This window comes from Aspergillus homomorphus, assembly GCF_003184865.1.
Source record: "Aspergillus homomorphus CBS 101889 unplaced genomic scaffold BO97scaffold_18, whole genome shotgun sequence".
In the NCBI taxonomy this organism is placed as follows: Eukaryota; Fungi; Ascomycota; class Eurotiomycetes; order Eurotiales; family Aspergillaceae; genus Aspergillus; species Aspergillus homomorphus.
The window spans coordinates 563,022-586,180 of NW_020291904.1; the positions used below are offsets into that span (position 1 = coordinate 563,022).

At 52.4% G+C, this 23,159-nt stretch overlaps 11 protein-coding genes across 11 annotated transcripts; 7 read left to right on the plus strand and 4 right to left on the minus strand.

Annotated features, from left to right (window-relative positions):
* Positions 1–1,121: 1,121 nt before the first annotated feature.
* BO97DRAFT_66250 (monooxygenase) lies at positions 1,122–3,208 on the plus strand. The gene is made up of 4 exons (XM_025700973.1): positions 1,122–1,431; positions 1,508–2,093; positions 2,145–2,513; positions 2,559–3,208. Exons 1-4 carry the CDS (start codon positions 1,298–1,300, stop codon positions 2,901–2,903), a joined length of 1,434 nt encoding a protein of 477 aa, XP_025551489.1. The 5' UTR covers positions 1,122–1,297; the 3' UTR covers positions 2,904–3,208.
* A 120-nt stretch (positions 3,209–3,328) lies between these two features.
* BO97DRAFT_434683 (glycoside hydrolase family 95 protein) lies at positions 3,329–6,159 on the plus strand (the record flags this gene model as incomplete). The annotated part of the gene is made up of 6 exons (XM_025697692.1): positions 3,329–3,461; positions 3,512–3,594; positions 3,664–3,920; positions 3,972–4,844; positions 4,919–5,150; positions 5,374–6,159. 6 exons carry the CDS (start codon positions 3,329–3,331, stop codon positions 6,157–6,159), a joined length of 2,364 nt encoding a protein of 787 aa, XP_025551490.1.
* Positions 6,160–6,551: 392 nt separating this feature from the next.
* On the plus strand, positions 6,552–8,056 carry BO97DRAFT_434684 (putative protein kinase; the record flags this gene model as incomplete). Its single annotated transcript, XM_025697693.1, has 6 exons — positions 6,552–6,784; positions 6,857–7,054; positions 7,110–7,193; positions 7,305–7,584; positions 7,657–7,819; positions 7,878–8,056. 6 exons carry the CDS (start codon positions 6,552–6,554, stop codon positions 8,054–8,056), a joined length of 1,137 nt encoding a protein of 378 aa, XP_025551491.1.
* A 774-nt stretch (positions 8,057–8,830) lies between these two features.
* BO97DRAFT_478063 (uncharacterized protein) lies at positions 8,831–10,252 on the minus strand. Its single transcript, XM_025700602.1, has 4 exons — positions 10,148–10,252; positions 9,941–10,092; positions 9,511–9,779; positions 8,831–9,458 (listed from the first exon to the last, which is right to left on the minus strand). The coding sequence occupies exons 3-4, from the start codon at positions 9,759–9,761 to the stop codon at positions 8,876–8,878; spliced, it is 834 nt and encodes a 277-aa protein (XP_025551492.1). The 5' UTR covers positions 9,762–9,779; positions 9,941–10,092; positions 10,148–10,252; the 3' UTR covers positions 8,831–8,875.
* BO97DRAFT_405673 (uncharacterized protein) lies at positions 9,772–10,233 on the minus strand. Its single transcript, XM_025695238.1, has 2 exons — positions 10,148–10,233; positions 9,772–10,092 (listed from the first exon to the last, which is right to left on the minus strand). Exons 1-2 carry the CDS (start codon positions 10,183–10,185, stop codon positions 9,780–9,782), a joined length of 351 nt encoding a protein of 116 aa, XP_025551493.1. The 5' UTR covers positions 10,186–10,233; the 3' UTR covers positions 9,772–9,779.
* A 321-nt stretch (positions 10,253–10,573) lies between the features above and the next one.
* On the plus strand, positions 10,574–11,625 carry BO97DRAFT_478064 (SDR family NAD(P)-dependent oxidoreductase; the record flags this gene model as incomplete). Its single annotated transcript, XM_025700603.1, has 3 exons — positions 10,574–10,603; positions 10,675–11,342; positions 11,433–11,625. 3 exons carry the CDS (start codon positions 10,574–10,576, stop codon positions 11,623–11,625), a joined length of 891 nt encoding a protein of 296 aa, XP_025551494.1.
* Positions 11,626–11,825: 200 nt separating this feature from the next.
* On the minus strand, positions 11,826–13,263 carry BO97DRAFT_424864 (endo 1,5-alpha-arabinase; the record flags this gene model as incomplete). The annotated part of the gene is made up of 5 exons (XM_025697014.1): positions 11,826–11,857; positions 11,906–12,098; positions 12,147–12,175; positions 12,225–12,412; positions 12,473–13,263. The coding sequence occupies 5 exons, from the start codon at positions 13,261–13,263 to the stop codon at positions 11,826–11,828; spliced, it is 1,233 nt and encodes a 410-aa protein (XP_025551495.1).
* Positions 13,264–14,278: 1,015 nt separating this feature from the next.
* On the plus strand, positions 14,279–14,876 carry BO97DRAFT_405675 (uncharacterized protein; the record flags this gene model as incomplete). Its single annotated transcript, XM_025695239.1, has 2 exons — positions 14,279–14,323; positions 14,377–14,876. Exon 2 carries the CDS (start codon positions 14,491–14,493, stop codon positions 14,872–14,874), a length of 384 nt encoding a protein of 127 aa, XP_025551496.1. The 5' UTR covers positions 14,279–14,323; positions 14,377–14,490.
* A 903-nt stretch (positions 14,877–15,779) lies between these two features.
* On the minus strand, positions 15,780–18,889 carry BO97DRAFT_66521 (putative C6 transcription factor). The gene is made up of 5 exons (XM_025700974.1): positions 18,022–18,889; positions 16,636–17,917; positions 16,276–16,580; positions 16,119–16,205; positions 15,780–16,070 (listed from the first exon to the last, which is right to left on the minus strand). The coding sequence occupies exons 1-5, from the start codon at positions 18,679–18,681 to the stop codon at positions 16,008–16,010; spliced, it is 2,397 nt and encodes a 798-aa protein (XP_025551497.1). The 5' UTR covers positions 18,682–18,889; the 3' UTR covers positions 15,780–16,007.
* A 1,073-nt stretch (positions 18,890–19,962) lies between these two features.
* BO97DRAFT_369163 (sucrase/ferredoxin-like domain-containing protein) lies at positions 19,963–21,053 on the plus strand. The gene is made up of 2 exons (XM_025692728.1): positions 19,963–20,393; positions 20,449–21,053. Exons 1-2 carry the CDS (start codon positions 20,097–20,099, stop codon positions 21,028–21,030), a joined length of 879 nt encoding a protein of 292 aa, XP_025551498.1. The 5' UTR covers positions 19,963–20,096; the 3' UTR covers positions 21,031–21,053.
* Positions 21,054–21,260: 207 nt separating this feature from the next.
* On the plus strand, positions 21,261–23,155 carry sld2 (the record flags this gene model as incomplete). The annotated part of the gene is made up of 2 exons (XM_025693783.1): positions 21,261–21,509; positions 21,636–23,155. Exons 1-2 carry the CDS (start codon positions 21,368–21,370, stop codon positions 23,153–23,155), a joined length of 1,662 nt encoding a protein of 553 aa, XP_025551499.1. The 5' UTR covers positions 21,261–21,367.
* Between the last annotated feature and the right edge of the window lie 4 nt (positions 23,156–23,159).

The window sequence follows — 23,159 nt, forward strand, 5'->3', positions numbered from 1 at the left end:
GCGCCTTGGTCAACCATGCGTGCTCAAGCTTTTCTTGGACCAAGTTGTTCAGACTCCCTGGACCGTCGGCAATGCACCGAGTCCAATTTCTTGGCTTTGGAGGGTTCGGATCTCAAACTTTCCAGGAGTTTCGTACCGTTACAGGTAGCGATCACCCTTCATGTTCAGCTGGAACAAACCTGAACGGCTGGTTCGATGACTATCTCTTCGCAATGAGTTGAGCCTCACTGTAGCCGAATCTCGTTAGAATGTTCAATTTCGAATGAGAACTAATCGATCCTTCAAAGAGTGCCGCGAGGGCCGCCAATCTCGTGATGAAGGGAAGTTGCTTGATTCGACACGGTGCAAACCCAATGAGTTATACTTCCTTCATCTAATGGCATACGGACCTGAATGATCCATGCTCATACACATGAGTCAACTGCACAAGAAAATTAGGTCATTAATGCTACCTGGGACGGGAAACCCCTCCTACATCTGTCTGCATGGGCTCATTGATGAGGCCATATGTCACTCAAAAGCTGTTCCCTATGTATCACGCCGTTTTCGTCAATCAAATTTCCTTTTTTTCTTCTCAATGCGCGAAGATTATCATTCAATGACATCAACAGACCTGAGTTACGCATATCTGAAACAACAAGAACCGTTGTCAGTGTTTCCGGGTGTCGCCTCCGTGTCGCAGCCTTGACAGCCTCGTGTCACAGATACATCAATCCTATCATGCTGATAACGCTAACAAAGTCTTTGAGTAATTTGCTGCCCTACAGAATGTGGAAGTCGATAGCAGTTGCTAGTACAGCAGACAGGGCAAGGTGGTCTTTGCCTTGGTCGGTCTCGGCTTGGACCGGAGCGGAGTCGGCTACCTTCCAATCACGCTACTTTCGTCTACATACAAAGTTTCCACACGTGACCAAACTCGGGTACTGGCGAATCAGACGGGAGTAGAGATAAGGAAAACCGAGATTGAATGTTATCTCGTCCGACAGACGCCACCGTGGGTATGTCTCACTTACGATAAGCACCACTTGAGAAGAGAAAAACGAGCGGAGAATCTCGAGGGGTATCTCAAACTCGATTTGAGGATCCAGGGCCTGACAATGTGTCAGCCACGTCGGTTTCGCTTATCAGTGGTCCACGCCGATACCATCCTGCGCCAATATTAGCCACAGCCCATCTCTTGTTTTCACACAGCCATAAAGAAGCCATTGACCAGTGCTGACTCCGGCCCAAAGGCTCCTTTTGCTCTACTTACAATTCGTAGACATTTGTGGCCTGCGGATCGCGTTTAGACATAATAATGCCGCAAATCAAAAGTGTTGCTATTATAGGTACGGGGCCAGCTGGAGCTATTGCTGTCGATGCTCTAGCGCAGGAGAAAGCTTTTGATCGAATCCGCGTTTTCGAGCGACAGGAAAAGGCAGGCGGTTGCTGGTATGCTCAATTCACCTTCCCACAATCATAGGAAGCCGCTGGTTGCATCCGCTGGGAACACTGACACCAGCAACAGGGTGGCACGTCCACAGGAGAAAGCCGTGCCTCTTGATGTCGAGAAACTCTCAGCGAGAATAGCCGACGCTCCGCTTCCAATCCCTGCAAATTTGCCGCAGTATACACCGGCATCGTCCCAACACCGTTTTACTGACTCTCATGTGTATCCTAATTTGCACACCAATGTGGACGCCGCTACTATGGGGTACTCCCAAGAGCCAATTCCAGTCGTTCGCTCTGAATGGTCACTTGGACTGCACGGGCCCGACACACCGTTCCGCCACCACGCTGTCATTCGACAGTACGTCGAGGATCTTCTCAATCGGAACGGCTACCAAGATCTGGTTGAATACAACACTACTCTAGAATGTGCTGTGAAAGACCCTCAAACGGACAAATGGGTTCTGACCCTCCGACGAGCGGGCAAGCCTGGCGGGTATGACTATTGGTGGAGCGAAGTCTTTGACGCTCTGGTCGTTGCGTCGGGGCATTTCGCGGTGCCTTATGTACCGGCCATTCCAGGCCTGAAGGAGTTTGTAGAGAAGTACCCAGAGCATGTTCTGCACACAAAACAATACCGTGGCCCAGAACGTTATCGAGGCAAGGTGGGGTTTCCCCATCACAGGATGTAGAGCATTGCTGATTATGACGCACAGAGAGTTGTTACTGTTGGAGCCTCGGTGTCTGCGGCAGACACCGCTGTCAGTTTGATCGGTTCTGCTCAGTCACCCATCTACGCCGTGGTCCGCGGCAAATACAACCCCTATTTTGGAGACGAAGCATTCAAACATCCTCAAATCGAGCGTCGGCCACCGATTGCGCGTGTTTCGTGCGAGAATGGAGATCGAACCGTGTATTTTGAGGACGGTACCTCCGTCTCCGGTGTCGATTATATTATCTTTGGCACAGGTTTTACCTGGACGCTGCCATTCTTACCCAGCATCCCGACGAGAAACAATCGCGTTCCTGATGTGTACCTACATGTCTTCCATCGGCAGGATCCGACATTAATGTTTATAGGAGGAGTATGTATCCCTTCATCTCTCTGCGAATACTACTGACAGTCGTAGGTTGGCGCTGGATTGACTTTCAAGATATTTGAGTGGCAAGCCGTGGCAGCAGCTCGGGTGCTGGCAGGCAGGGCTAAACTACCCTCCTTCGAGGAGCGACAGAAATGGGAGCAAGATCGGATTGCTAAGAAGGGCGACGGCTCGGGCTTCTTGATGGTGAATGACGGTTTCGAGGAATACTTCGAGCAGCTCCGCAAGCTCGCTGGCGAGCCCAAGGAAGGTGAACCTGGGCGTAGATTGCCTCCGTTTGAGCAGTCTTGGGTGGAAATGTTTAATGCAGGGCATGAGCGCCGGAAAGAGATGTGGAAAAAAGCCAATGCGACTGCAGCAGGGAGTAAGCTGTAGGCCGACGAATTAGTGGAAATCTGCAGGCGGTCCAACACCTTGGTAGCGGATAATATCAAGTCTCATCATTGGGGTTGATTGCCACCAAATTGCGACTGCGGAGCTCTCGTCAGAATCCGGCAAAAAGCAAGCAGGTTAACACATTTAGCACCGCGCCAACTGCGCCGATCTGCACGCCAAATATCCGGAGCTGCAGCCAATGCACTTCTCACTTATAACTCCTCCAATGACACCGTTCAACCCCTCTCGGTCCTCTATTTCAACCTGCAGATAATCTAGTTTTCCCGCAGGATCGAATGGTCCGATCCCCGCAGATGCTACAGGATGATGATGTCAACGCATCACGGCTGAATTGTATATTAATTGACCCTTCCCCTCTTTTTGCCTTCGGAAGATTCTGGTCATTGTCTCTGTGGCAGCAAATGATGCGTACGCCAGCGGCTATCAATCTGTTGGCGCTGCCTTTGGTGGCAGCCAAATCCCTCTGGTCCGACTCTCCGGGAAACCTCAGTAGTATCATCACCACTGCGTTTCCCTTGGGTAATGGACGCTTGGGGGGTATGTTTCATCCATCTGTACGAGTAGTCTCGGAGCTGATCCTGCAATAGCCATGCCCATCGGGCTGCCAGGCAAGGAAAATGTCAATTTAAATGTGGATTCGTTGTGGCGCGGAGGGCCTTTCGAGAATCCCGTGCGTGATCCAATCCATAGCGCAGGGAGATTCGATCTGGATGGTTACTCTAACTGAGATCTCAATCAGGCATATACTGGTGGCAATCCGAACGTCTCCAAGGCGGACGCCCTGCCCGGAATCAGGGAATGGATCTTTCAGAACGGAACCGGCAATGTGACTGCTCTCTACGGAGAGTTTCCCGATTATGGCTCCTATCAGGTCCTGGGAAACTTGACTATCGATCTGGGTGATGTGGGAACCGTATCCAACTATCGACGCAGCCTCGATCTGCAATCCGGCATCTACGCGGATCAGTTCAGATCTGGTAATGTCGACATCGAAAGGCAAGCACTGGCACATGCATGGTCGGATGAATTACTGACAAGAACGTACAGGGAGGCATTCTGTTCGTATCCGGATCAAGTCTGTGTTTACCGGCTTTCCTCAAATAGAACTCTACCGGCAATCACTGTTGGACTGGAGAACCAACTCACGTCTCCGACTCCCAACGTCACCTGTCATGGAAACAGTATCAGTCTGTACGGAGTCACCGCACCTACCATCGGCATGATATACAATGCCCGCGTGACCGTGGTTGCACCGGGGCTGAAGACCTCGAGCGATCACTGCTCACGGATCAACGCCACTGTCACTGTCCCCAAGGGCCAGCGCGAAGTCTATCTCGTCTTTGCCGCCGGGACCAACTACGATGCGTCGAAGGGTAATGCGGCTGCAGGATTCTCATTCCGCGGGAAAGACCCTTACGGTCAGGTACTGCAGACGGCTTCCAGCGCGGCGAAGAAGTCTTATTTTACACTGAGATCATCGCACGTCAAAGACTTCCGAGCACTCTCAGGTACATTCGAACTCTCCCTGCCGGACCCGAACAACTCTTCCAACAAGCCGACCACCGAGCTGATCGACTCGTACACTTTGCCTGGAGACCCATTCGTCGAGAACCTTCTGTTCGATTACGGTCGATACCTGTTCATCTCCTCCTCGCGGCCGGGCAGCCTGCCGCCCAACCTGCAGGGTCTGTGGACCGAGTCATACTCTCCCGCATGGAGCGGCGACTACCACGCCAACATCAACCTGCAGATGGCGCACTGGGCGGTCGAGCAGACGGGTCTCGGGGCCCTGACAGAGCCGTTATGGTCATACATCACGGAGACCTGGATGCCACGCGGCGCGGAGACGGCCGGGCTGTTATACGGGGCAAAGGAGGGATGGGTAACCCATGACGAAATGAACACCTTCGGACATACAGCGTGAGTTCCCCATCGTTGCTTGATGCAGTCGTACGCCAAACGCAACAGAACTAACCCTCCCATGTCTAACTTAGCATGAAAAACGACGCCCAATGGGCCAACTACCCGGTCTCGAACGCCTGGCTCGCCCACCACGTCTGGGACCACTTCGACTATACCCAGGACGAAACCTGGTACCGAGATACCGGCTACCCGATCCTGAAGGGCGTGGCCGAGTTCTGGCTCTCGCAGCTCGTCGAAGACGAATACTTCCACGACGGCACGTTGGTGGTCAACCCGTGCAACTCGCCCGAACACGGGCCTACTGTGAGTTGACCCTACTACCAACCCCATCTTCTAAGCCCCCTCTTCTCTCAAGCCAGAGACATGGACGTTCCTGGGGGAGAACCCCCAGGACCCCCTTTCTTTCAGCTTCCTGGTATAACTGCCTCCCAAGCCAGAGATATAACCGTTTCTGGGGGAGAACCCCCAGACCCCCCTTCCTTTCAGCCTCCTGGCATACCTACCCACAAACTAATACCTTGGGTAGACATTCGGCTGCACGCACTACCAGCAACTCCTAACCGAACTCTTCACGCACCTCCTCTCCACCCGAATTACCCGAAACGACCCCACCCTCCACGTAACCCTAAGCAAAACCCTCCCCCTCCTCTCCCCAGGCCTCCTGATAGGAAAGTGGTCCCAAATCCAAGAATGGAAACTCGACCTCGACACACAAAACGACACGCACCGCCATCTCTCAAACCTCTACGGCTGGTACCCAGGCTCCTCCATCTCCTCGCTGCACGGAAACAACAAAACTGTCACCGACGCCGTCGCCACAACGCTGTACTCGCGCGGCAACGGCACCGAGGACCAGAACACAGGGTGGGCGAAGGTGTGGCGCAGCGCGTGCTGGGCCGGGCTCAACCACTCCGACAACGCGTACGCCGAGCTCTCGCTCGCCGTGCAGAAGAACTTCGCGGCCAATGGCTTCAGTCTGTACGGCGGGAGTACGCCGTTTCAGGCGGATGCGAATTTCGGGCTCGTGGGTGCCGTCTTGGAGGCTTTGGTGCGCGATCGCGACCGGAGTTATGATGCGCTGAGTGGCAAGACGACGGGGCGGGTGCAGGAGGTTGTTCTTGGTCCCGCGATTCCTGGGGCCTGGGGCAATGGGGAGATCAAGGGGGTGAGGTTGAGGGGTGGGGGGAGGGTGAATTTTAGGTGGGATGCGGCCGGGGTGGTGTCGTCTTGTCGGTTTGACAGCGCCGGCAGGAAAAGTAGTATGGCTAAGGTCAGGTTTGTTGGGAAGGACGGTGCGGAGATTACGTGTTGAGTTCGTTTGTATGGTGATTGATGTCTGTTTGTTGATATAGGGGCGGTGGAGTTGATGTGGCACTGCAGTGTTGGGGGTAGTAGAGTGCTCCCTAGCTCTCTTGCCCTTGACGATAGCAGATCGTATGGACTTTTATCCAAGTACCCCCTATCGATAACAGAGACATGAATGCAGTTTGTATGATAAGGAAATAAGGAAAGCAAACAAGGTAGCGCTTATCGGCACAGCACACCTCAATCACTTACTGTACGCTTCATACGATAGGCCAGCTGCACGTGCCTAATGCGACATCAGATCTTCTGCATTCCTCGTTCCGACTGCCCACCCCACACTGTCTCCTGCCATGACATCTATTTCCGAGAACAAGATAAGTCTGGCATAGTCTCACCACAATGAACCCATTCAACCGACTCGGTCGATTCATCCGGCGACAGTCTTCTCCACTGCAGATAGTACGGAATTTACCCCGTGATCCCATCCTGGATTTCGCCATCAAGATCGAGGATGAAAAGATGCCCGCGTACGAGCGGGGGCTTTACTACCCGGTGACCCCAGGGGAGGTGATTCAGTCCCAGTATCAGGTTCTCAGTAAGCTAGGCTTTGGGGCTAATTCCACGGTATGGCTGTGCCGTGACCTCCATTATGTTTGCGCCCTGAGCGTCAGTCTGACAAGCGCAACCATTGACTCCGATTATAGTCACCACCATCGCTATATCGCGCTCAAGATCTACACTAGCAGCAGCTCAGAGGTGAACAATGAGGCGCGAGTATTGAAGCACCTCTCGGAAGTGCAAACGGACCATCCAGGCAGTGCCTGCGTCCGGCGAATGTTGGCGGAGTTTGAGATCACCAGCTCACGCGGTCGTCGGCATCAGTGTATTGTGCATGAGCCCTTGTTGAAGAGTCTCCTGCATTTCCAGGCGACATTAGACCCGATCAGTCTTCCCGAGGACTTTATTGAAGGGCGCGTTGCAGCAGCTCTTGCTCGCGCTGGATTCTTTACATTCCGAGGCGCACATGATACATACCGGTAGGTTTGCAGACCCATAAGCCATATGGGAGGAGGGAGTAGGATCACGCTGAAATCGTTCATGATACATTACCCCCCCCAACCAAGATATTCAGGCCAAGAATATCATGATCAGCTCCAAAGATGATTCGATCTTCCGCGAATGGGCAACCGAGGAGCAGCATGACCCCAGCCCGCGGAAGTCCACCGGCGACGACTACACCGTGTACCAATCTCGGCGGTACCGCCGTCGAAAGGGATGGCACACCTCCTTCGGCATGCCACTTCTTGCTGCTTTCGGGGAGGCGCGCATAGGCGATACTCACCGTGGGCTAATCCAACCGGACCTGTACCGTGCGCCCGAGGTGGTGCTTGGCATGAAGTGGGGTTCTAAAGTGGATATTTGGAATGTCGGGGTGCTGATTAGTAGACTATAGCTTGAAACGCGTAGATCATATCACGGTTTATTAAAACTCACTGTCGCGCAGATCTGGGATCTGTTCGAAGAACACCACCTATTTGACGGGCGCGGGCCTGATGGAAAGCATTCGGACGCTCAGCTCCTTGCTGAAATGGTGGCGCTGCTGGGTCCTCCGCCACTGGCCTTCTTGGAGAAGTCTCCGAGGAGTCGGGAATACTGGGACGCTCAGGGTAAATGCGTTACGCCTGCAATTTGTCTGAACGTGGCTAACGTTTAAATTTCTCGCAGGAAATCGGATCGGTGCTGTGAATGTGCCACGGGCTTCATTAGAAGATTCAGAGGAGTATCTGGAGGGTGAGAACAAAGAGCTGTTCATGCAGTTTGTGAGAAAGATGCTGCAATGGGATCCGGAGGCGAGGCTGAGCGCGCGAGAACTCTTGATGGATCCGTGGCTGAATAAGCCGTAGCCCGGGCATGGTGCTCATAAACCTCTCTGCTATTTAGAGCATGTGAACTTCTTGCCTTTGTCACTCAACAAACCTCACGATTTGCCACGCGACTGGTTTGTCTCGTAACCTCTGGTCGAGGTCACTGAAGATGTCATTCATCAGCCGAACCTTCTCACGCGTTCGCGGTTGTCTCTTCCGCTCGAAAGAGCAGCCAATTGATGAAGATAGTCAAACACGTCCATGCAGACTGAATAGCTTTTGCCGAAACTAAAACTAGTACTCGTCGTCTCTGACCAACCTACCTACACCTACAGTAAGGTACTCGGTAAGCGAGGGGCCCATGTAGGCGAATGGCCCGCCCTTGTATTCCATATAAACTCACTTTTGATATCGAAACCATTTCTTATTATAATTCTAGTAGAACTTAGTATATAGCTTATAGTTGCTATATATAACGGTATTATGCAAGATATAACCTTTGATATACCTTGATCACCTTAATACATATATAATTTTAGTATCCGATAACACAGTTAGCGGGGCACTAAAAACCAGCCCTTATGAAACTATCTATCTACTACTCGCACGAATAGTCGCGAAGCTTAGCGTCGGCGGCGCCGAATTGCGTCCCGTGCGGAAATTACAAAGTGCTGAATTCAACGACTAGCACTCATACGAAAGCCCATAGTAGATATCATAGGGCTTGGCGGGTAGAACAAAAGCTCGCCATGAGATAGTGTACCGGTCCAAGGGTCTTGTTATTGTAATAGCAGTAATCCTCTTAGGAATCATAGCACTTAGGGACAGTCCCCCTGACAACGAGACACCGTTCAGTCACTAATCAATCATTGTCCACTCCACAATATCAGAAGCGGGTATGACCACTTTAGGTCGGTGATCATTGTCCTTCGGGTGCGAAATTGGCTCAATTCCCGAGCCGGGGAGCGTGACAATGGTTTGCGCGTGATCCTCGGCCGTTCCCCAATCCCACCAGTCCAGTGTATTTCCTTTGAATTGGTATCGGAGCTGCTCGTGAGGCTGGAGGTCGTCGGGCGGATCAAAAGACCAAGACTTGGACCAGGATTCCCCGGGGAAGAGCGTCACAAACCGACCTTCTTCGTTTTCCGCCACGTTGAGCTCTCTGTCAGGATTATCCCAAAACACATGTGCTGACCGATCGTCCTCGAAGCTCTTCCATTCGTTCTCAGTCTGCAGGTCAGACTGATTAGGGCAGAGACGGCGATAGACGCGAAAGGCGTCGAACGGATTAAACGCCCAGGTGTGGAAAGTGATCGGTTGAGGACTCTCATTGTCGGATGATGGGCTGTGGTATATGACCCGTATAGATATGTTCAAACCCCCGCAAGCAGACATTGTGGAGCTGCAGCTCAACTCCAGACTTAGGACTGGTGCACCAGGTCTGTCTTGAACTTAGCTGTTAGATATCTTTCTATTGGAGTTGGAGAGCTTACACTCTCTCACTTGGACTGATTGGTGGTGGTGTCGGAGGTGAGGGAATCTGCGGTCTCCTCCCTTCTTGCACAGTAAGGGTGAGATGTGCACCGCCCGGAACTAAAATAGGGGGCCATTTTCTTTTTATTTCCTTCTTCTGCTGTGGCGTACCCCAATCCCAGTATGTAATCTCTTTGCCCGTCCAGAGAAGGGTATAGGTGCGCCCCGGTTCTACAAGCCTAGCCCAGGTCTCAGGTAAGCTTGTTTGCATATTTATTGTACTACGGTCCTAATTTCTCTTAGCCTCTTCAACATAACATGATGCTGGTTCATCAGGGAACTGATGAATTGTTGGTAAAGATGGTAAATATCTCGAGTGATCTTCAATTCCGATCCTCTTGATATTGCCGCTCTCTGGATCGTGAGATATTAGAATATATTCTTCCTTACTGGGATCTATCAAAGATTTCCAGCCAAGCCAGAACTGTTGATCGTCTAAGACCCTGCGTAAAGTAATCGTGAATGAGTAGGTTGGTATTTTATCCTCTGTCCAGAGTGTCGGGCTGCCATCTAACTCGAGGACTAATGGTGGGGTGTCGGGTCTATGCAAAACACGCTTCTTAGCCGGGGTCTTCACAATAGTCGTAATAAACATACAGCCTATTGTTTTCCTTCCATCTTATGTACGTATCCATTTGGAACCAACCTCGATTGTTGTCGGGATCGAAGGCGGCATGAAGTCGGGAAGAGTTTGGGCTGGAAAGTAAAGGGTCTCAACTCTTGAATTGCATGAATTGTCTCTGACTTAAAGTAGTAAGCCAAGCTAGGCGGTGGGTCCACCTGTTGGCTTACTGCCAGCTTACTTTCACTTTCCACCAACTATCCACCAATCGGGTGACTCATTGGCGGATGATGTAGATACCATGGATCAGTAGGTCGCTCGTGCTTTTGTATGCTAGAGGGATTTCCCTTCGGTCAGCAGCAGCATGATAATTGAATGTCAGGAACGTGAGGTGTCACTGACCTATACCACAGGTGTGGGTTGGTCAGAGACGACAAGTAAATCTATTTATCCACGGCAGAATGGCTAAATGGATGAATGCGGGGTACAACGTAAGTAGAATGCAAGTTGCTCTAATTATCCAAGTATATCCGGTCTATATACACCATCCCACCCTACCCAGACTGTCTACCATCATACCATATCACATCACATCCAACGAAAGATCCAACCAGCCAACACACATAACCGCAACCCGGAAGAAAAGAAAATGACATTCGAAAACAAAGTTTACGCAATAACAGGCCTCGCAGGCATCGGCCTAGCAGTAGCCAAGCACCTTTACGCGCGGGGCGCCCGCCTCTCGCTAGCCGACATCTCCGCCTCAGCCCTGCAAAACGCCGTCTCGATCCTAACAACCGAAAGCCCTGACCCCAACGACAACAACGACAGAATCCTAACCACAGAGCTAGACATCACGAATCGCGCGGCCGTCGACGCCTGGATCACCAGGACAACCATCCACTTCGGGCGCCTCGACGGCGCAGCCAACATGGCCGGCGCCATCGGCCGGAAGCACGGCGTCGGCGCCCTTCTCGACCAGGATGACGACGAGTGGGATATGCTGCTGCGCGTGAATATGTCCGGCACCATGTACTGCCTGCGCGCCGAGGTGCGCGCCATCCTGGCCACGGCTGGTACCGGTAGCATCGTCAATGCAGCGAGTATCCAGGGTGTGCGTGGGTTTGCGCTCCATGCGGCGTATTCGGCGACGAAGCATGGGGTGGTGGGGTTAACGCGCAGTGTGGCGAAGGAGGTCGGGCCGGCTATACGGGTGAATGCGGTTGCGCCGTAGGTTTTCTCTTCCTTCTTGCTTTCTTGGGGTTGGAGTTGGGGTTGGGTGTTGCTGGACGGGGCTAATTTTCTTGTTTGACGCGCTAGGGGCTCGATTCAGACGCCGTTACTGGATAAGGCAGTCGAAATTCAGGGCGGGAAGCTGAATGCTATGCCCACGGTGTTTCCTCGGTTGGGGACCGCGGAGGAGGTCGCCGAGTCGGTTGGGTTTCTGCTGAGTGATGCTAGTTCGTATACCACGGGACAGGTGCTGAGCGTGGATGGCGGGTGGGATCCGTAGTTTGTATTCGTCAGGGTGGTATGTACAGATTGTGCAATGTCGGTATGTGCATTGATCCTTATTCAGTGTGCTTGTGTGCTGCATATCGTGCAATGAATTGCCATGTCGCTAAACTGCAAATATAGCGTTATCATGTCATGTCGTCGGTATATATCAAGGTGGGCGTCGAGAAGCAATTATGTAACTCCTGCACAGTAGTACTAGCTGCAGAACCAAAGGTAGCTCCCAGTGACTGCAAAGCTATTAGTGCTCATCTGGAAGAATGGCATCCGAGACGTACATATGAACGCAAGAATATCAAGCATATAATGAGGCCGAACCGTCGTCCCGCTGCTTTCGCTTGTATCGGTGCCGTTGTCTCTGCACAGCCACTGTTCAGCGCAGTCATACTCCTCTAACATGGACACATACCCAGATTTAGCAACCGGCCATCCGTCCTTGTAGTCAAGGTAGTTCCAACCCAACTGCGCATCCTATAACGGGATCAGCCAGACATCTCACATCATTGCGCGCTCACTCACAGTATCCTTGAGCCCGATCGAAGTGTTAACTGCATCCATATCAGCAGACATCCCCCGCATCCGAGAAAGACAACATACGATAGTGATAATACAGAACATCCGACGCCCCGTCTGTCCCAGACAGAACACCAACACCCCCTGGAGCGTACACCGAGCCATGATTCGAGGCATAGACCACGGTGCCGCCTCCCTCCGTCAAACGACGTCCATCTTCATCCACGAATGGACCCCTCACATCCTTCGACCGTCCAACACGTATACTATACCTACAACGCAAACCAGTTAGCAAGCCACAAACACCATCAATCCACGCACCAGGAACTCACTCCTTCCCCATAGCCGGAAACCCCTTTTGAAACCCACAGCACTTCCCATGACTAAACCAGGCATAGTAATACGGCTTCCTATAGCTCATAAACGAGCCCTCATCGGGCTTCACGCGCCCTCCATCCGGTGCATACACCAGATTCGTCGCATTCGGCCGTTCGGGCTCCCTTACCGAGAGCAGGTCTTCAGCCAGAGGCACCAGATAGATTCCATGCCAGTAGCTTCCATACAGCAGGTACGGCTGCCCGGAGGCATGGTCCGTAATGAAGGACGGGTCGATGGCGTTTGAGTCGGTGTACGGGGAGATATCGGATCCGTTGCCCTGGCCCGTATTGATCAGCGCCCCGTGGTCGGTCCAGCTGCCCGGGCTCAATTGCGTCGAGGTCGCCACGCCGATGGCGCTGTTGCGGCTGCCGGCTTTGCTGATCGAGTAGAAACAATAGAAAGAGTTTTTCCAGGCGACGGTGGTCGGTGCCCAGGGCCGGCTGCGGTTTTGCTTCGGGATCATGCTGGGTCCGTCTAGGACGGTCCCGAGTTGTGTCCACGGTCCGTCGAGAGTTGGAGCTTTGTACATGGGGAGGTGAATCCCGCCCTTGAAGAGCCAGTAGGCGCCGTCGTGTTGGAGAATGTTGGGGTCGTGCGCGGCTACATTGCCGGCGTTAGGGAGAGGGTATTTGGTGGTTTGTGAGAACGGGGAGATATTCCCGGTCTGGGGTTGAGCTTCAGACTGAGACCTGGCATTAACTGAGCATAGGAGGATGGCCGTGGCCAGAAGTATGAGGAGATGCATTGACGCCGGTTATATGGGATGCGCAGCGGTTGGACGGCGCACTATTGGGCCTGGCAGGTTATGGAATGGCAATGCGGCGAGAAAAAAAAAAAAAAAAAAAAACAAGGGGCTATAAAGAATCTGCCAGTATATACACTAGATTGCAGTGGATGATTGTAGTATCATTGAGTCAATTGCTGTAAAGACTGCAGACAGCCTCAATGGGCCGCTTGGGCGACAGCCATCTCCATTGGACAGACACGGAACGAGAGCGAATGCTTAGTAAAATGGGAACAGGGTAAAGAGTCTGACTTTTGTGATAGCCAATTCTCCAGACATCGGTCAGAATGGGACTCAATTCACAGGAGAGAAACAAAAGTTGGTGCCTCGAGAGTGACGGGGATTTCAGCGACTGTTAAATGTAGATAAACAATGCCATGCATGGTTAGTGCGGGCGGGCGGATAAGCACTGCCTGCACCATTTCCCGGTCACGTATCAGTACGTAATTTTGTCGTGGCCACTGCCAAGGCATTAGTGCTGGTGGATTACGGAGCGGGCAAGTATAACAGAAGACCTGTGGCAAGTTTTGGCTCTATCCATGATATTAGGTTAGTATATCCTCTATAGATTACCAAGAGAATAACTACAGATGATTTTATAACGCCAACGTCACGTGCTATGCTTTAGGTAATATGCATAATTTAAGCTGACAGAATCTATTACCTGTGTAGCATGTACAGTACTAGGCTTCTACGGACACGTGACTAGCTAATCAATTGGCTACACCGAAGTAAATATAGATGGTATAGGTAAAGAATTAGTTTGAGTCCAGCACTCAAAACTCATTATTCTCGATTGTCAGTTAAGTTTCTTGTATTCAATCCACCATTGTCATTTAGTACTAAACTCGACCTTTCGGGTATAAACCAGCTAACCGACTAGTAACTAAAAACTAATCATATAGACACCGACCTCTTCTTTAGCAACACAACTTTTCGACTCTATCACCAGCACTAGCCTGCTGAAATGGAGGACGAGGTGTTATACCCAATTATCTGCATACAATCGATTCCACATTATGTAACAAAGACCCTGCTTTACACATTCTGTGACCTTATCTGATTTATCCATAGATCCTTACCCATATTATCGTCACGGCCTACCGAAGAAGCTTCTTTTCACCGCACTGCCTCTACGTTCTTGAAGATGACAACAATATTGAAGTTGATGCGACAAGTGCTATAGACATGCACTATGAGTACGACACATCTGCCTTTCACGGGAAATCTATTGGGGATGTCGCTTGTCTTCTTCGAGAAAGGGTAGCTGGAAACAAAGTAGCCTCAAACGTGTTCTACATCGCGGACGACCAGACAATCAAGGATTATAGCTTACTCCTGGTTCAAGTCCAACCCAGAGAGAAGGCCCAATCCTTTATTAGTGTTCGACTCGCATGTGAATTTATAAACCGAATGGCGAGGTTTGTCTCTCATCCTGAATACTCAACATCAATTCAGGATATTCAGAACGATGTCGATGATGATGGCGTGTATCGGGGTGGTAGGAAGGACCCTTACACATATTGTGGGACACGGACTGTCTATCTTGATCAACAAGGCGCGTTACAATAGAGCATTGAAACAGGAAACTCCATTTGAGGACTACTTTGAAGTTGATCAGCCAGGGATCATGCCATGGTGGCGGGAAGGAGTTAAGGCCAGATAGCAGATCTGCCAAAAAAAAGAAAAAAAACAGACCCAGTTGTTCCATGATTTGACTGGATTGTCCAATTCCAGTGCAATGCTTAAACCATACTGAATCTTTGTAGTTTTGAGTAGAGTACTATGTACAAGACGTGTATTATGACTGGTAAGGCAGGTGTATTGGACTGAGAGTATCTTACACAACCATATAACCGTGATACAGCCCGTTCAATAAAATAGAAGGATGCTATTTGGACCATTGTGTGGTGTTTCAGGCCACTTATTGGCTAACTATTAATTTATTCCCGGGATTTTCCTGTCCTGCGCGTTAAATTGGTATGATGATATCTCTGCACATGGCACCAATGACTGCCGGTCAATAGCCGATGAGACATGATGCGAGGACGGCACACTGCTCTCAACTTTCCCGAGCATGTAACATTGAAGACAGCAACATCGCAGAGTAGATCAACAGGGCACTGGCTAGGATCTAAGACAGAGGAGGTACCTACGTCAAGAACCTCACTCAATGCCCCGGATCATTTAGTACATTCGTGGGCCTCGACTGACGTATTGAATCAATCACCCCTTCGCTCAGAGCTATGAAAGCAGGATGATCAACAATCCACACAGAAGGCGTTCGGCTTGTCTTTCATCATTCATGCATAGACGAAGATTGGTGGATTCGTGGTTGATGCAATCGGAATCTCTCCTTGGCGAGGCTGAATAATGTGTGGCTGTTACCGTGGTTGACGGCAATCCAGCCCTTGGCAAGCATTGTATAAAATCACAAAATGAGCGAAAACCGCACTGGGAGCGACTTCGACCCAGATGTGGGTGCATGACTATGCGGTGACATCGACGCGATGCCGTTGATCGTCGCTCCACCCGATCGCATGGCGTCACCGCCACGATGATCTTCATCGTCTGACTAAGGCCATCAAAGAGGACATGGATGATACAGGTGATCAAATGTAATTGTACAGTGCATACCATCATTCGGGTGTGGGCGTTAGGTAGATAGGAAAGGTGGACATGAGATAACTACTCTTACATCGTCGCTAGAACGTTATGCCCGTCAGGTCGGCCCAGTCAAACGAATCGAGGAACGGGTCTACGGCAGGCTATGGAAATTGTCAGTTCAGCTCAACAAAAACAGGAGGAACACTGACCACCATGCCAAAGGTCCCTGGTTGCCCTACAGCTACGTCTGGGACAAAGGGTGGTGCCAGCCCAGGACCGGCGTTTAAGCTCGGAACCTGAAATGGTCAAGGTGAGCGACCGGGCAATTTGATTTGGCAAAAGAGTCTATAAGATTGAATGACTTACCTGGTTAGTCTTAAAGCTTCCCATGCCCCAGTCGCCCAAATGAGCACAATTGGCATGTCGGGTGAAGAGTGTCTGCGCGAAAAGGATCACGCGCTCCACGACTTCCTGTTTGTAGATGTGCGACTGACTTGGCCAGAGAGTGGCTTTGACCAGCGCCAAGATCGTGGACATGAAGAAGTATTCTTTGGCTCCCTTGACCACCAGAAGCAATCGAGATTCAAGGCACGTCAAGGTTGTTTCTACTAGGGAGATCAAAGATTCGGGAAGCCCAGGTAGGGTGCGGGTAAGGAAAGTACAACACCCGCCTAAATCAGGATTAGCGTGGTCAACACAGACCTAAGAGCGATGGCAACTACTGACCGGTATTGCTGTCTTTTTCGTGAAGGAGCTGGCAGATGGTACAGTAAGCCTGCACGGTCCATTCCCCCAAATTGCAGAGCGACAGCTGAGGTGACCTTTCACGGAGTCGTCGCTGGGTGGACAAAATCATCGACGCCACTTCGAGGCGGGACCGCGCCGAAGGTGCAAACAAAGCCTCCCTGGGAGCTTCAATCGCAAAAGGCGTGTGGATGGACAGAAGTGAATGACCGATCTTGTTCTCCAGAAGGGCCTTGATCAAGATTGCTCGGTCCGAAGTACGACGGAAGTCTTCCACTTCAGACGTGGGCCAGGCCGGGATCTTGGAAAGGTGACGGTTCAATTCCCAGTCCAGGCGTATGATCTCCTCATATCGACAGCTGATCCGGGGAGAATGCATCAGGGCACAGGCCTTCAGCCGCAGAGGCAGCGATTGTGTCAGCACCGCCTGGAAAGAAGAATCCGTCAGCACATCAAGCGGCTTTTCTTCTGGAAGCTCGGTGCTATCGTCTTGAATATCTGTATCATCGATATTCAATGCTGGAAACGTGTCATAATCGTCTTCTTGCACTGAAGGGGGCATGCCTCGTTCTAGAGAGATTTGAAGATCGAGTTCCACGATAGTCGCCCACATCCGTCGGCGCATTTCCATGCTGAACGTGGAAATTTTGGTATATCGACTTGGGTCGCGGTGATAACCTGCCATCATAGCCCGTTTCACGAGGGTCCCGGTAGCAAGCCAAGCCTGACTGCGCTTCATCCCATGAATATTCAGAGCAATGACGAGCAGTGTTTGTAGCTGGAGAGTTGCGAGTTCGGGTCGCTTGAAATTGGCATTTTCGAGCCACTTTTCGACATGAAGAACCCACTCAATGGCAGTGTAACATGTGAGGGTCCCGTCGGTTTTCATTTGAAGGGTGTTGAAGTCCGCCAAGTTCCAGGCACAAGCCAGCACCAAGAGCAACTGAACGACAAATACGGGTGAGGTCATGTCGGGACTCTCCCTCTGCGTCCAAAACCGCTCTAGTTCCTCAAGAAAGGAAGGCATATGAAGGATTCGATGCGTAGACTCGATATAGATGCAATACAAGTAAACCAGCTCGTCGATCACTGCGCGCGACGGAAGCATGGCGGTTAGTGATTGCATGGTGGGCATCGGAAACGGTTCATTCAGGGGTTTTCTCTTCCAGAGACCTCTTTTGACTCGGATGAGATCCGGTCGCAAGGCTGAGAGATGAGGACTGGCAACCCTAATCTCTTCCGCGAAGGCCCTGAGATCGGGGAACTAAAACCTGCAATCAGCATGCGCGCGACTTGTCAAATGGCCAAACAGATCGTAGATTGGTGACTTGGTATGGCATCACTTCCCGTGAAAACCGGGCGACATACCTGAGCTATCAGATTGGCAAATATGCCCGAGCCATTGTAACGCGTCTTGGTCTCTCGGCCTCGCATCATGATCCGCGGCGAAATGTCGAGCTGCTGCGTGGGCGACGCTAGTTCTTCGTCCTCGTCGCCCGGGTGCGGCTGGGTGTTGTCCTGGTGAGGTTCCAAGACCTGTCGAGGACGTTGCAGCAGACCGGTATTTGCATAGGGTTCTTGATTGACGGCAGCCTTGGGGGCGCCCAGCACGGTTTCCAGAAACTTATCGCGCCTCTCCTCGCCGGGACGTGAGCTTCTGGAGGTCGGTTGAGGCCGAGTCGGCAAACTACTTATCCCCGAGTCCGGGGTAGGGTGGGCAGTCGCCCGATCAGTTTGGGCCATTTGTGTCGTGGCTGTGGGACCTCGCTCGGAGAAAACGGGCGAAGCAACTGTATTGGGTTGCTGCCAGAGAAAACCATCCTCGTAGGTGCACCTGGTGGGTGTTTTGCTCTTCTGACACCGTCCGCATACGGGATATTCACGGTCGCAACGGAGCTTTCTGCTGCGGCACTGCATACACGCCATGGTCCGTCTGCGTCGCTTGCGCACCCGTTGCTGGGGTTGTTGCTGTAGTTCTGGTTGAGAATTTGGAGCCGAAGCTCCCGATTTCAATGGAGCATCAGCCATGATTGAAGAATGAGAAAATGCGAAGGAAGTGGGAGAAAAAGAGGGAGAGGAATTGGAGGGGGCGGAGGGGAGGTATGCGCCGCGCAGAGAGAGAGAGAGAGTGTGTGTGAGTGAGTTTCCCCCCTCCTCCGAAACTACTGACTGACTGACTGACTGACTGACTGGCAGGCACTGAGCAAAAGCACAAACACACACAGACACACACAGACACACACAGACAGACAGACAGACAGACAGACAGACACACCGACACAGGCAGTGCACATTCACAACTTGATAAGGGATTGGCGGGCGGTGGCTTACGTGTTGGCACAGCCCGGCCGTAGCCTCCAAATGAGGCAACCTGACCCGCGCCTGGTTTCAGTTCTTACCAAGAAGATCGACTTCCCCCGATAATTATTGTCCAGGCAGAGACAATGAATTGCATGCTCTGCTTGTGGTTGACAATATCTCGACAATATCAATGCCTTTCTTCGTGTTGCAATTCCTCTCTTACTCTCATAAAGAGAACAGAGTCCAAAAAAAAACAAGCTGCATTGGTTGAACCGAGATCTGAGACAATTTGTTGTGCGAGTCAGCACAATGCGAGCTGGCACTGAATCAGAGAATGCGCCGGTTGCTCCAGGCTTCCTTATTCTTGAGATCTGAGGATCTATTTTAACCCGTGAGTGTTGGATTTAGTCTCAATATCCCAGACATCATTCTTTGCAACCTTGCCCAACCCGGTGATGAATGACCAGGATCTTGCCCATCTGAGTTTAGCGAACAGGGGCTCTAAGGGTCCAGGCGAGCCATCTGCGGGCCACAGTTCCACCGGTGGGCTGGCCCAATTTTCTGCGGTGAATTGTCAACAGTCCAGTCAAGGAAGATTTATGCTTCTCGGGTGAATTGGATGCGACAGAGTCTAGAGCTAGACACGCGACACTAGCCAGTGACGACACCAACAAGCATTGATGTGCTTAAAGGAATGCAATTATAGTTCGCCGGACGGGCTGTTATGCTCGACACCTGTCACCACCGTGCGGCTGTGGTGGAGGCTTCATGACTGAAACTGGTTTATTCTGGCATTGATAACTTGGCATTGCATGTATGCTTAAGCTTCCCCAAGAACTAGCGGCAGCCAACTGTTTTGACAGGTCTGGTCGTCACTTTCTCCACGACAGCTTGAAAACAATCGTGGCTGCCTATTAAGACTAAAGCTCTCGGGGATAAGCCTCGGAGATGATGCTTTGCGATTGTCCGTCTCCGAGCTGAACGGAGTATATATCAAAACTTAGAATTCAGTCAGCGAGGGGGCATTGTTGCCGGATCTCTTTCTACTACATAAATTTCTAACTCATCGCCGTACCCCATTCTCTTGTTCTTTATTTAAATTAGCGATACTACCTTGAACCTGGCAAAACGAACACATTACGATGCTCCGGTCACTTCTAACGCGCGGCGGCCTCATCCGCAACGACGAGTATATCTTCCCCAGCGTGGACCCTACGAAAGATGGCCCCGACTGCAAGAAAGACTGCGCCGACTGCACAGTACATTTCCCGTCGAAAGTCAAAGTCGAGACCTCCAGGCCGCTGTACGGGCACATCAAAGAGTTCCACACCCATGTCTTGGTCGCGACAGGGAAGTCGGACTGGACTGAACGGGTGGAGAACGAGAAAGGATCTCTGATGGAGGCATTCGACGCTTTCTCAAACCAGTCCAAGCACGGGGTCCGTTCTGTTCCGATCCATGTGGGAGAATGAGTGATCGCTAACCAGGCACTAGCGCGTTATGATCTCTGCTTCAAATCTCCAGTCCCACCAGGAAGATCCCGACAGCACACACGGAACCACAATCCTCCTCCTCCCCTCGTTCACCTTCGTTGATTCCGTCCACAAGGCCGACGTGCGCGAGGTCGTTGACCGATTCATCGACGCCCCACTATCCAACCAAGGCACCGTGCTAGAGGACCCTGCGTCGCGACTGTCGCCTCGACCATGCCAGTATGACTACGTGGTGCTGCTGTGCTCTCACCGACGGCGAGATGCGCGCTGCGGGATCACCGCCCCGTTGATCAAGAAAGAACTCGAGCGTCATCTGCGGCCGTTGGGGCTTTATCGTGACGCGACCGACGAGCGCCCGGGCGGAGTGGGCATTTTCCTTGTCTCGCATGTGGGCGGCCACAAATTCTCGGCGAATGTCCTCGTTTATCGGAAAGAGCAGGAGCAGATGATCTGGCTCGCCCGGATCAGACCCGAGCACTGCGAGGGGATCGTCAAGTACACGCTCTTGCAGGGCAAGGTGGTTCACCCGGAGTCCCAGTTACGGGGTGGGTTTGACAGATGTCGCGGCTTGACGAGTTGGTGAAGGGCTTTTCTTCATGATGTATGATCAAATTGAATAATTAGGAAACTTAATAGACATGCGCCAGGTACGGGAAATAAACTTCGCTCCATAGATTAGCAAAGGGCTGAGACACGCGACGTCACCCGCTGTGCAAAACCCGCGTTAAGTGATTTTCGCGGACGCGACGGACCAACAGCCGCAGCACCATTACTTCTCCTACTCCTACCCCCCCTCTCTCCACACCTTGCGAACCCAACTCCTTCCCTCCACTAGAATTATCTATCATCATCCCCTTATAATCCTCCACGATATTCCTTCCTATAAATTTTGAAACTCCCCCATTGAACATCATGCAATAATGGCAACAGTCATGGTACCCGAGACCGCAGGCCCCTCGGCCACCCTACGCGCGGAGCTGAAAGAATGGGAGCGAGCGTTCGCGGACGCCAATGGAGGCCGCAAAGCCGGACGAAGTGATATCAAGAAAGACCCTGAAATAGGTACGTCACCCACACAGCCTTATTAGCACAAACTCGCGAACCCATTGCCCCCTAACCCTCTCCTCCCCTCCCCAAAAACTCAAGCCCAGAAAACCCCAGCTAATATCACCCCCTCCCATCACACAGCCGCCAAATACAAAGAATACAGCCGTCTCAAATCCCTCGAAACAAAACCCGCAAAGACAAACGACGACACCCCCCACAAGAAACGCAAACACACCTCTCCGCACGGGCCCGACCCCGCCACCGCGATTACGCCACGCAAGAAGACGGGTAAAGGCGCAGGCGGGGGAGGAGCCTTCGAAACGCCGTCCAAGAACAACTCAGCTACCAGACCTGCAGCCCAGCATCCGGCGGAGGTGGATCCATACGACTCGCCGTCTGTTCTCCGGCGACTGTTCAGCCCGAGCACGCACCTCTCGCCTTTGAAGGCGGCGATTGGGCCGACGCCGCAGCGCGATGGAAAGGCGCTGGGGCTTTTCGATCTGTTGTCCGAGTCTGGCGGGAGTACGGCGACGCCGTCGGCGAGTCGGATTGCGGGGTTGAAGGATGCGAGTGTGCGGACGCCTTCGAGGCGGAGGGGTCGGAGAGCAAGCAATAATACTAACGGCAATGCTCTTGGGACAATTGCGGAGGAGGGTGAAGAGGAGAATGATATAGCGGGAGGAGAGGAGGAGGAAAGTCCCCGGTTGGAGCGCACCCCTGCGTCTTCCGGCAAGAAGTGGATGCTGTCTACCTTGTTTGCGACGCCGACGACGTGGCGGTATGCGGCTATGATGGAGGATGGGTCGAATAAGAAGGGTGCGGCGGCGGTAGAAGGGGCTCCTGGGGGGAATGCGGCGACGGCAGAACCGAACGAGTCGGAAACGCCCTCTTTCCTGCGACGGTCGACATCGGGTCGGTTCGATGGGTCGACTATCACTGGCGGACTGAGTCCGATGGCTGCGCGCACACGGCCGCAGTTCGTCGGGAAGGGTCTCTCGGCCTTGGTGCAGGGGCTGCGCGATATGGAGGAGGAGCAGATGCAGGATGATCTGGACGTTTTGAGGGAGATCGAGGCCGAGCAGGCGGCGATGAATGCCCAGGTGGCCGATAGCCAGGCCGCGGAAGGCGGCGGCGGGCCTGTCTGGAAGAAGAAGGGCCAGAAGCGGACGACCCGCAGGGTGCGCATGAAGCCAGTGGTTGCGCCGGCGAAGCAGCCCGCGCCTGAATTACTGCCGGGTTCTGATGATGGAGACGAGCAGGAGGATCAGGGACCCGGGATTGTCACCAGCGTTCCCGAAACGCAGCAACTCCTAGCCCCCGGGCCAGTTCCTCTCGAGCAAAGCCACACCGCGGACTCGGACCTCGACTCGCTGCACACCATGTCGGAACCGGACTTCGATTCCGACCCAGACTACGACGAAGGACCACAACTCCGGAAAAGCTTCTCCGAGAAGATGAAGGAGGCCATCGCGGCCGGCAAGCCGCCAGCGACGACGGAGCAGTCAGCACCGTCGCCGCCGGTACAAGCGCAGGAACCCGAGCCCAAGAAACCTCGCGCGCGCAAGGTCAATCCCGAAGCGCACGCCAATTACCGGTCGTTGAAGATCCGGAACAAGAATTCCAAGGGACGAGGCGCGGGACGCTTCGGCAGGCGACGTTAGAACA

Excerpts from the sequence above, each read along its gene's own strand:
- BO97DRAFT_66250 (XM_025700973.1), top strand. The coding sequence starts at position 1,298 with ATGCCGCAAATCAAAAGTGTTGCTATTATAGGTACGGGGCCAGCTGGA. Across the intron at positions 1,432-1,507 it reads GAAAAGGCAGGCGGTTGCTG|GGTGGCACGTCCACAGGAGA; the intron begins GTATGCTCAATT and ends CACCAGCAACAG. Across the intron at positions 2,094-2,144 it reads CAGAACGTTATCGAGGCAAG|AGAGTTGTTACTGTTGGAGC; the intron begins GTGGGGTTTCCC and ends TATGACGCACAG.
- BO97DRAFT_478063 (XM_025700602.1), bottom strand. The coding sequence starts at position 9,761 with ATGCAAACAAGCTTACCTGAGACCTGGGCTAGGCTTGTAGAACCGGGG. Across the intron at positions 9,459-9,510 it reads ATCAGTCCAAGTGAGAGAGT|ACCTGGTGCACCAGTCCTAA; the intron begins GTAAGCTCTCCA and ends AGTTCAAGACAG.
- BO97DRAFT_405673 (XM_025695238.1), bottom strand. The coding sequence starts at position 10,185 with ATGGATACGTACATAAGATGGAAGGAAAACAATAGGCT. Across the intron at positions 10,093-10,147 it reads TGGAAGGAAAACAATAGGCT|ACCCGACACCCCACCATTAG; the intron begins GTATGTTTATTA and ends TGTTTTGCATAG.
- BO97DRAFT_66521 (XM_025700974.1), bottom strand. The coding sequence starts at position 18,681 with ATGGCTGATGCTCCATTGAAATCGGGAGCTTCGGCTCCAAATTCTCAA. Across the intron at positions 16,581-16,635 it reads CGAAAAAGACAGCAATACCG|GCGGGTGTTGTACTTTCCTT; the intron begins GTCAGTAGTTGC and ends ATCCTGATTTAG. Across the intron at positions 16,071-16,118 it reads CAGGGACCTTTGGCATGGTG|CCTGCCGTAGACCCGTTCCT; the intron begins GTCAGTGTTCCT and ends CAATTTCCATAG.
- BO97DRAFT_369163 (XM_025692728.1), top strand. The coding sequence starts at position 20,097 with ATGCTCCGGTCACTTCTAACGCGCGGCGGCCTCATCCGCAACGACGAG. Across the intron at positions 20,394-20,448 it reads CAAACCAGTCCAAGCACGGG|CGCGTTATGATCTCTGCTTC; the intron begins GTCCGTTCTGTT and ends ACCAGGCACTAG.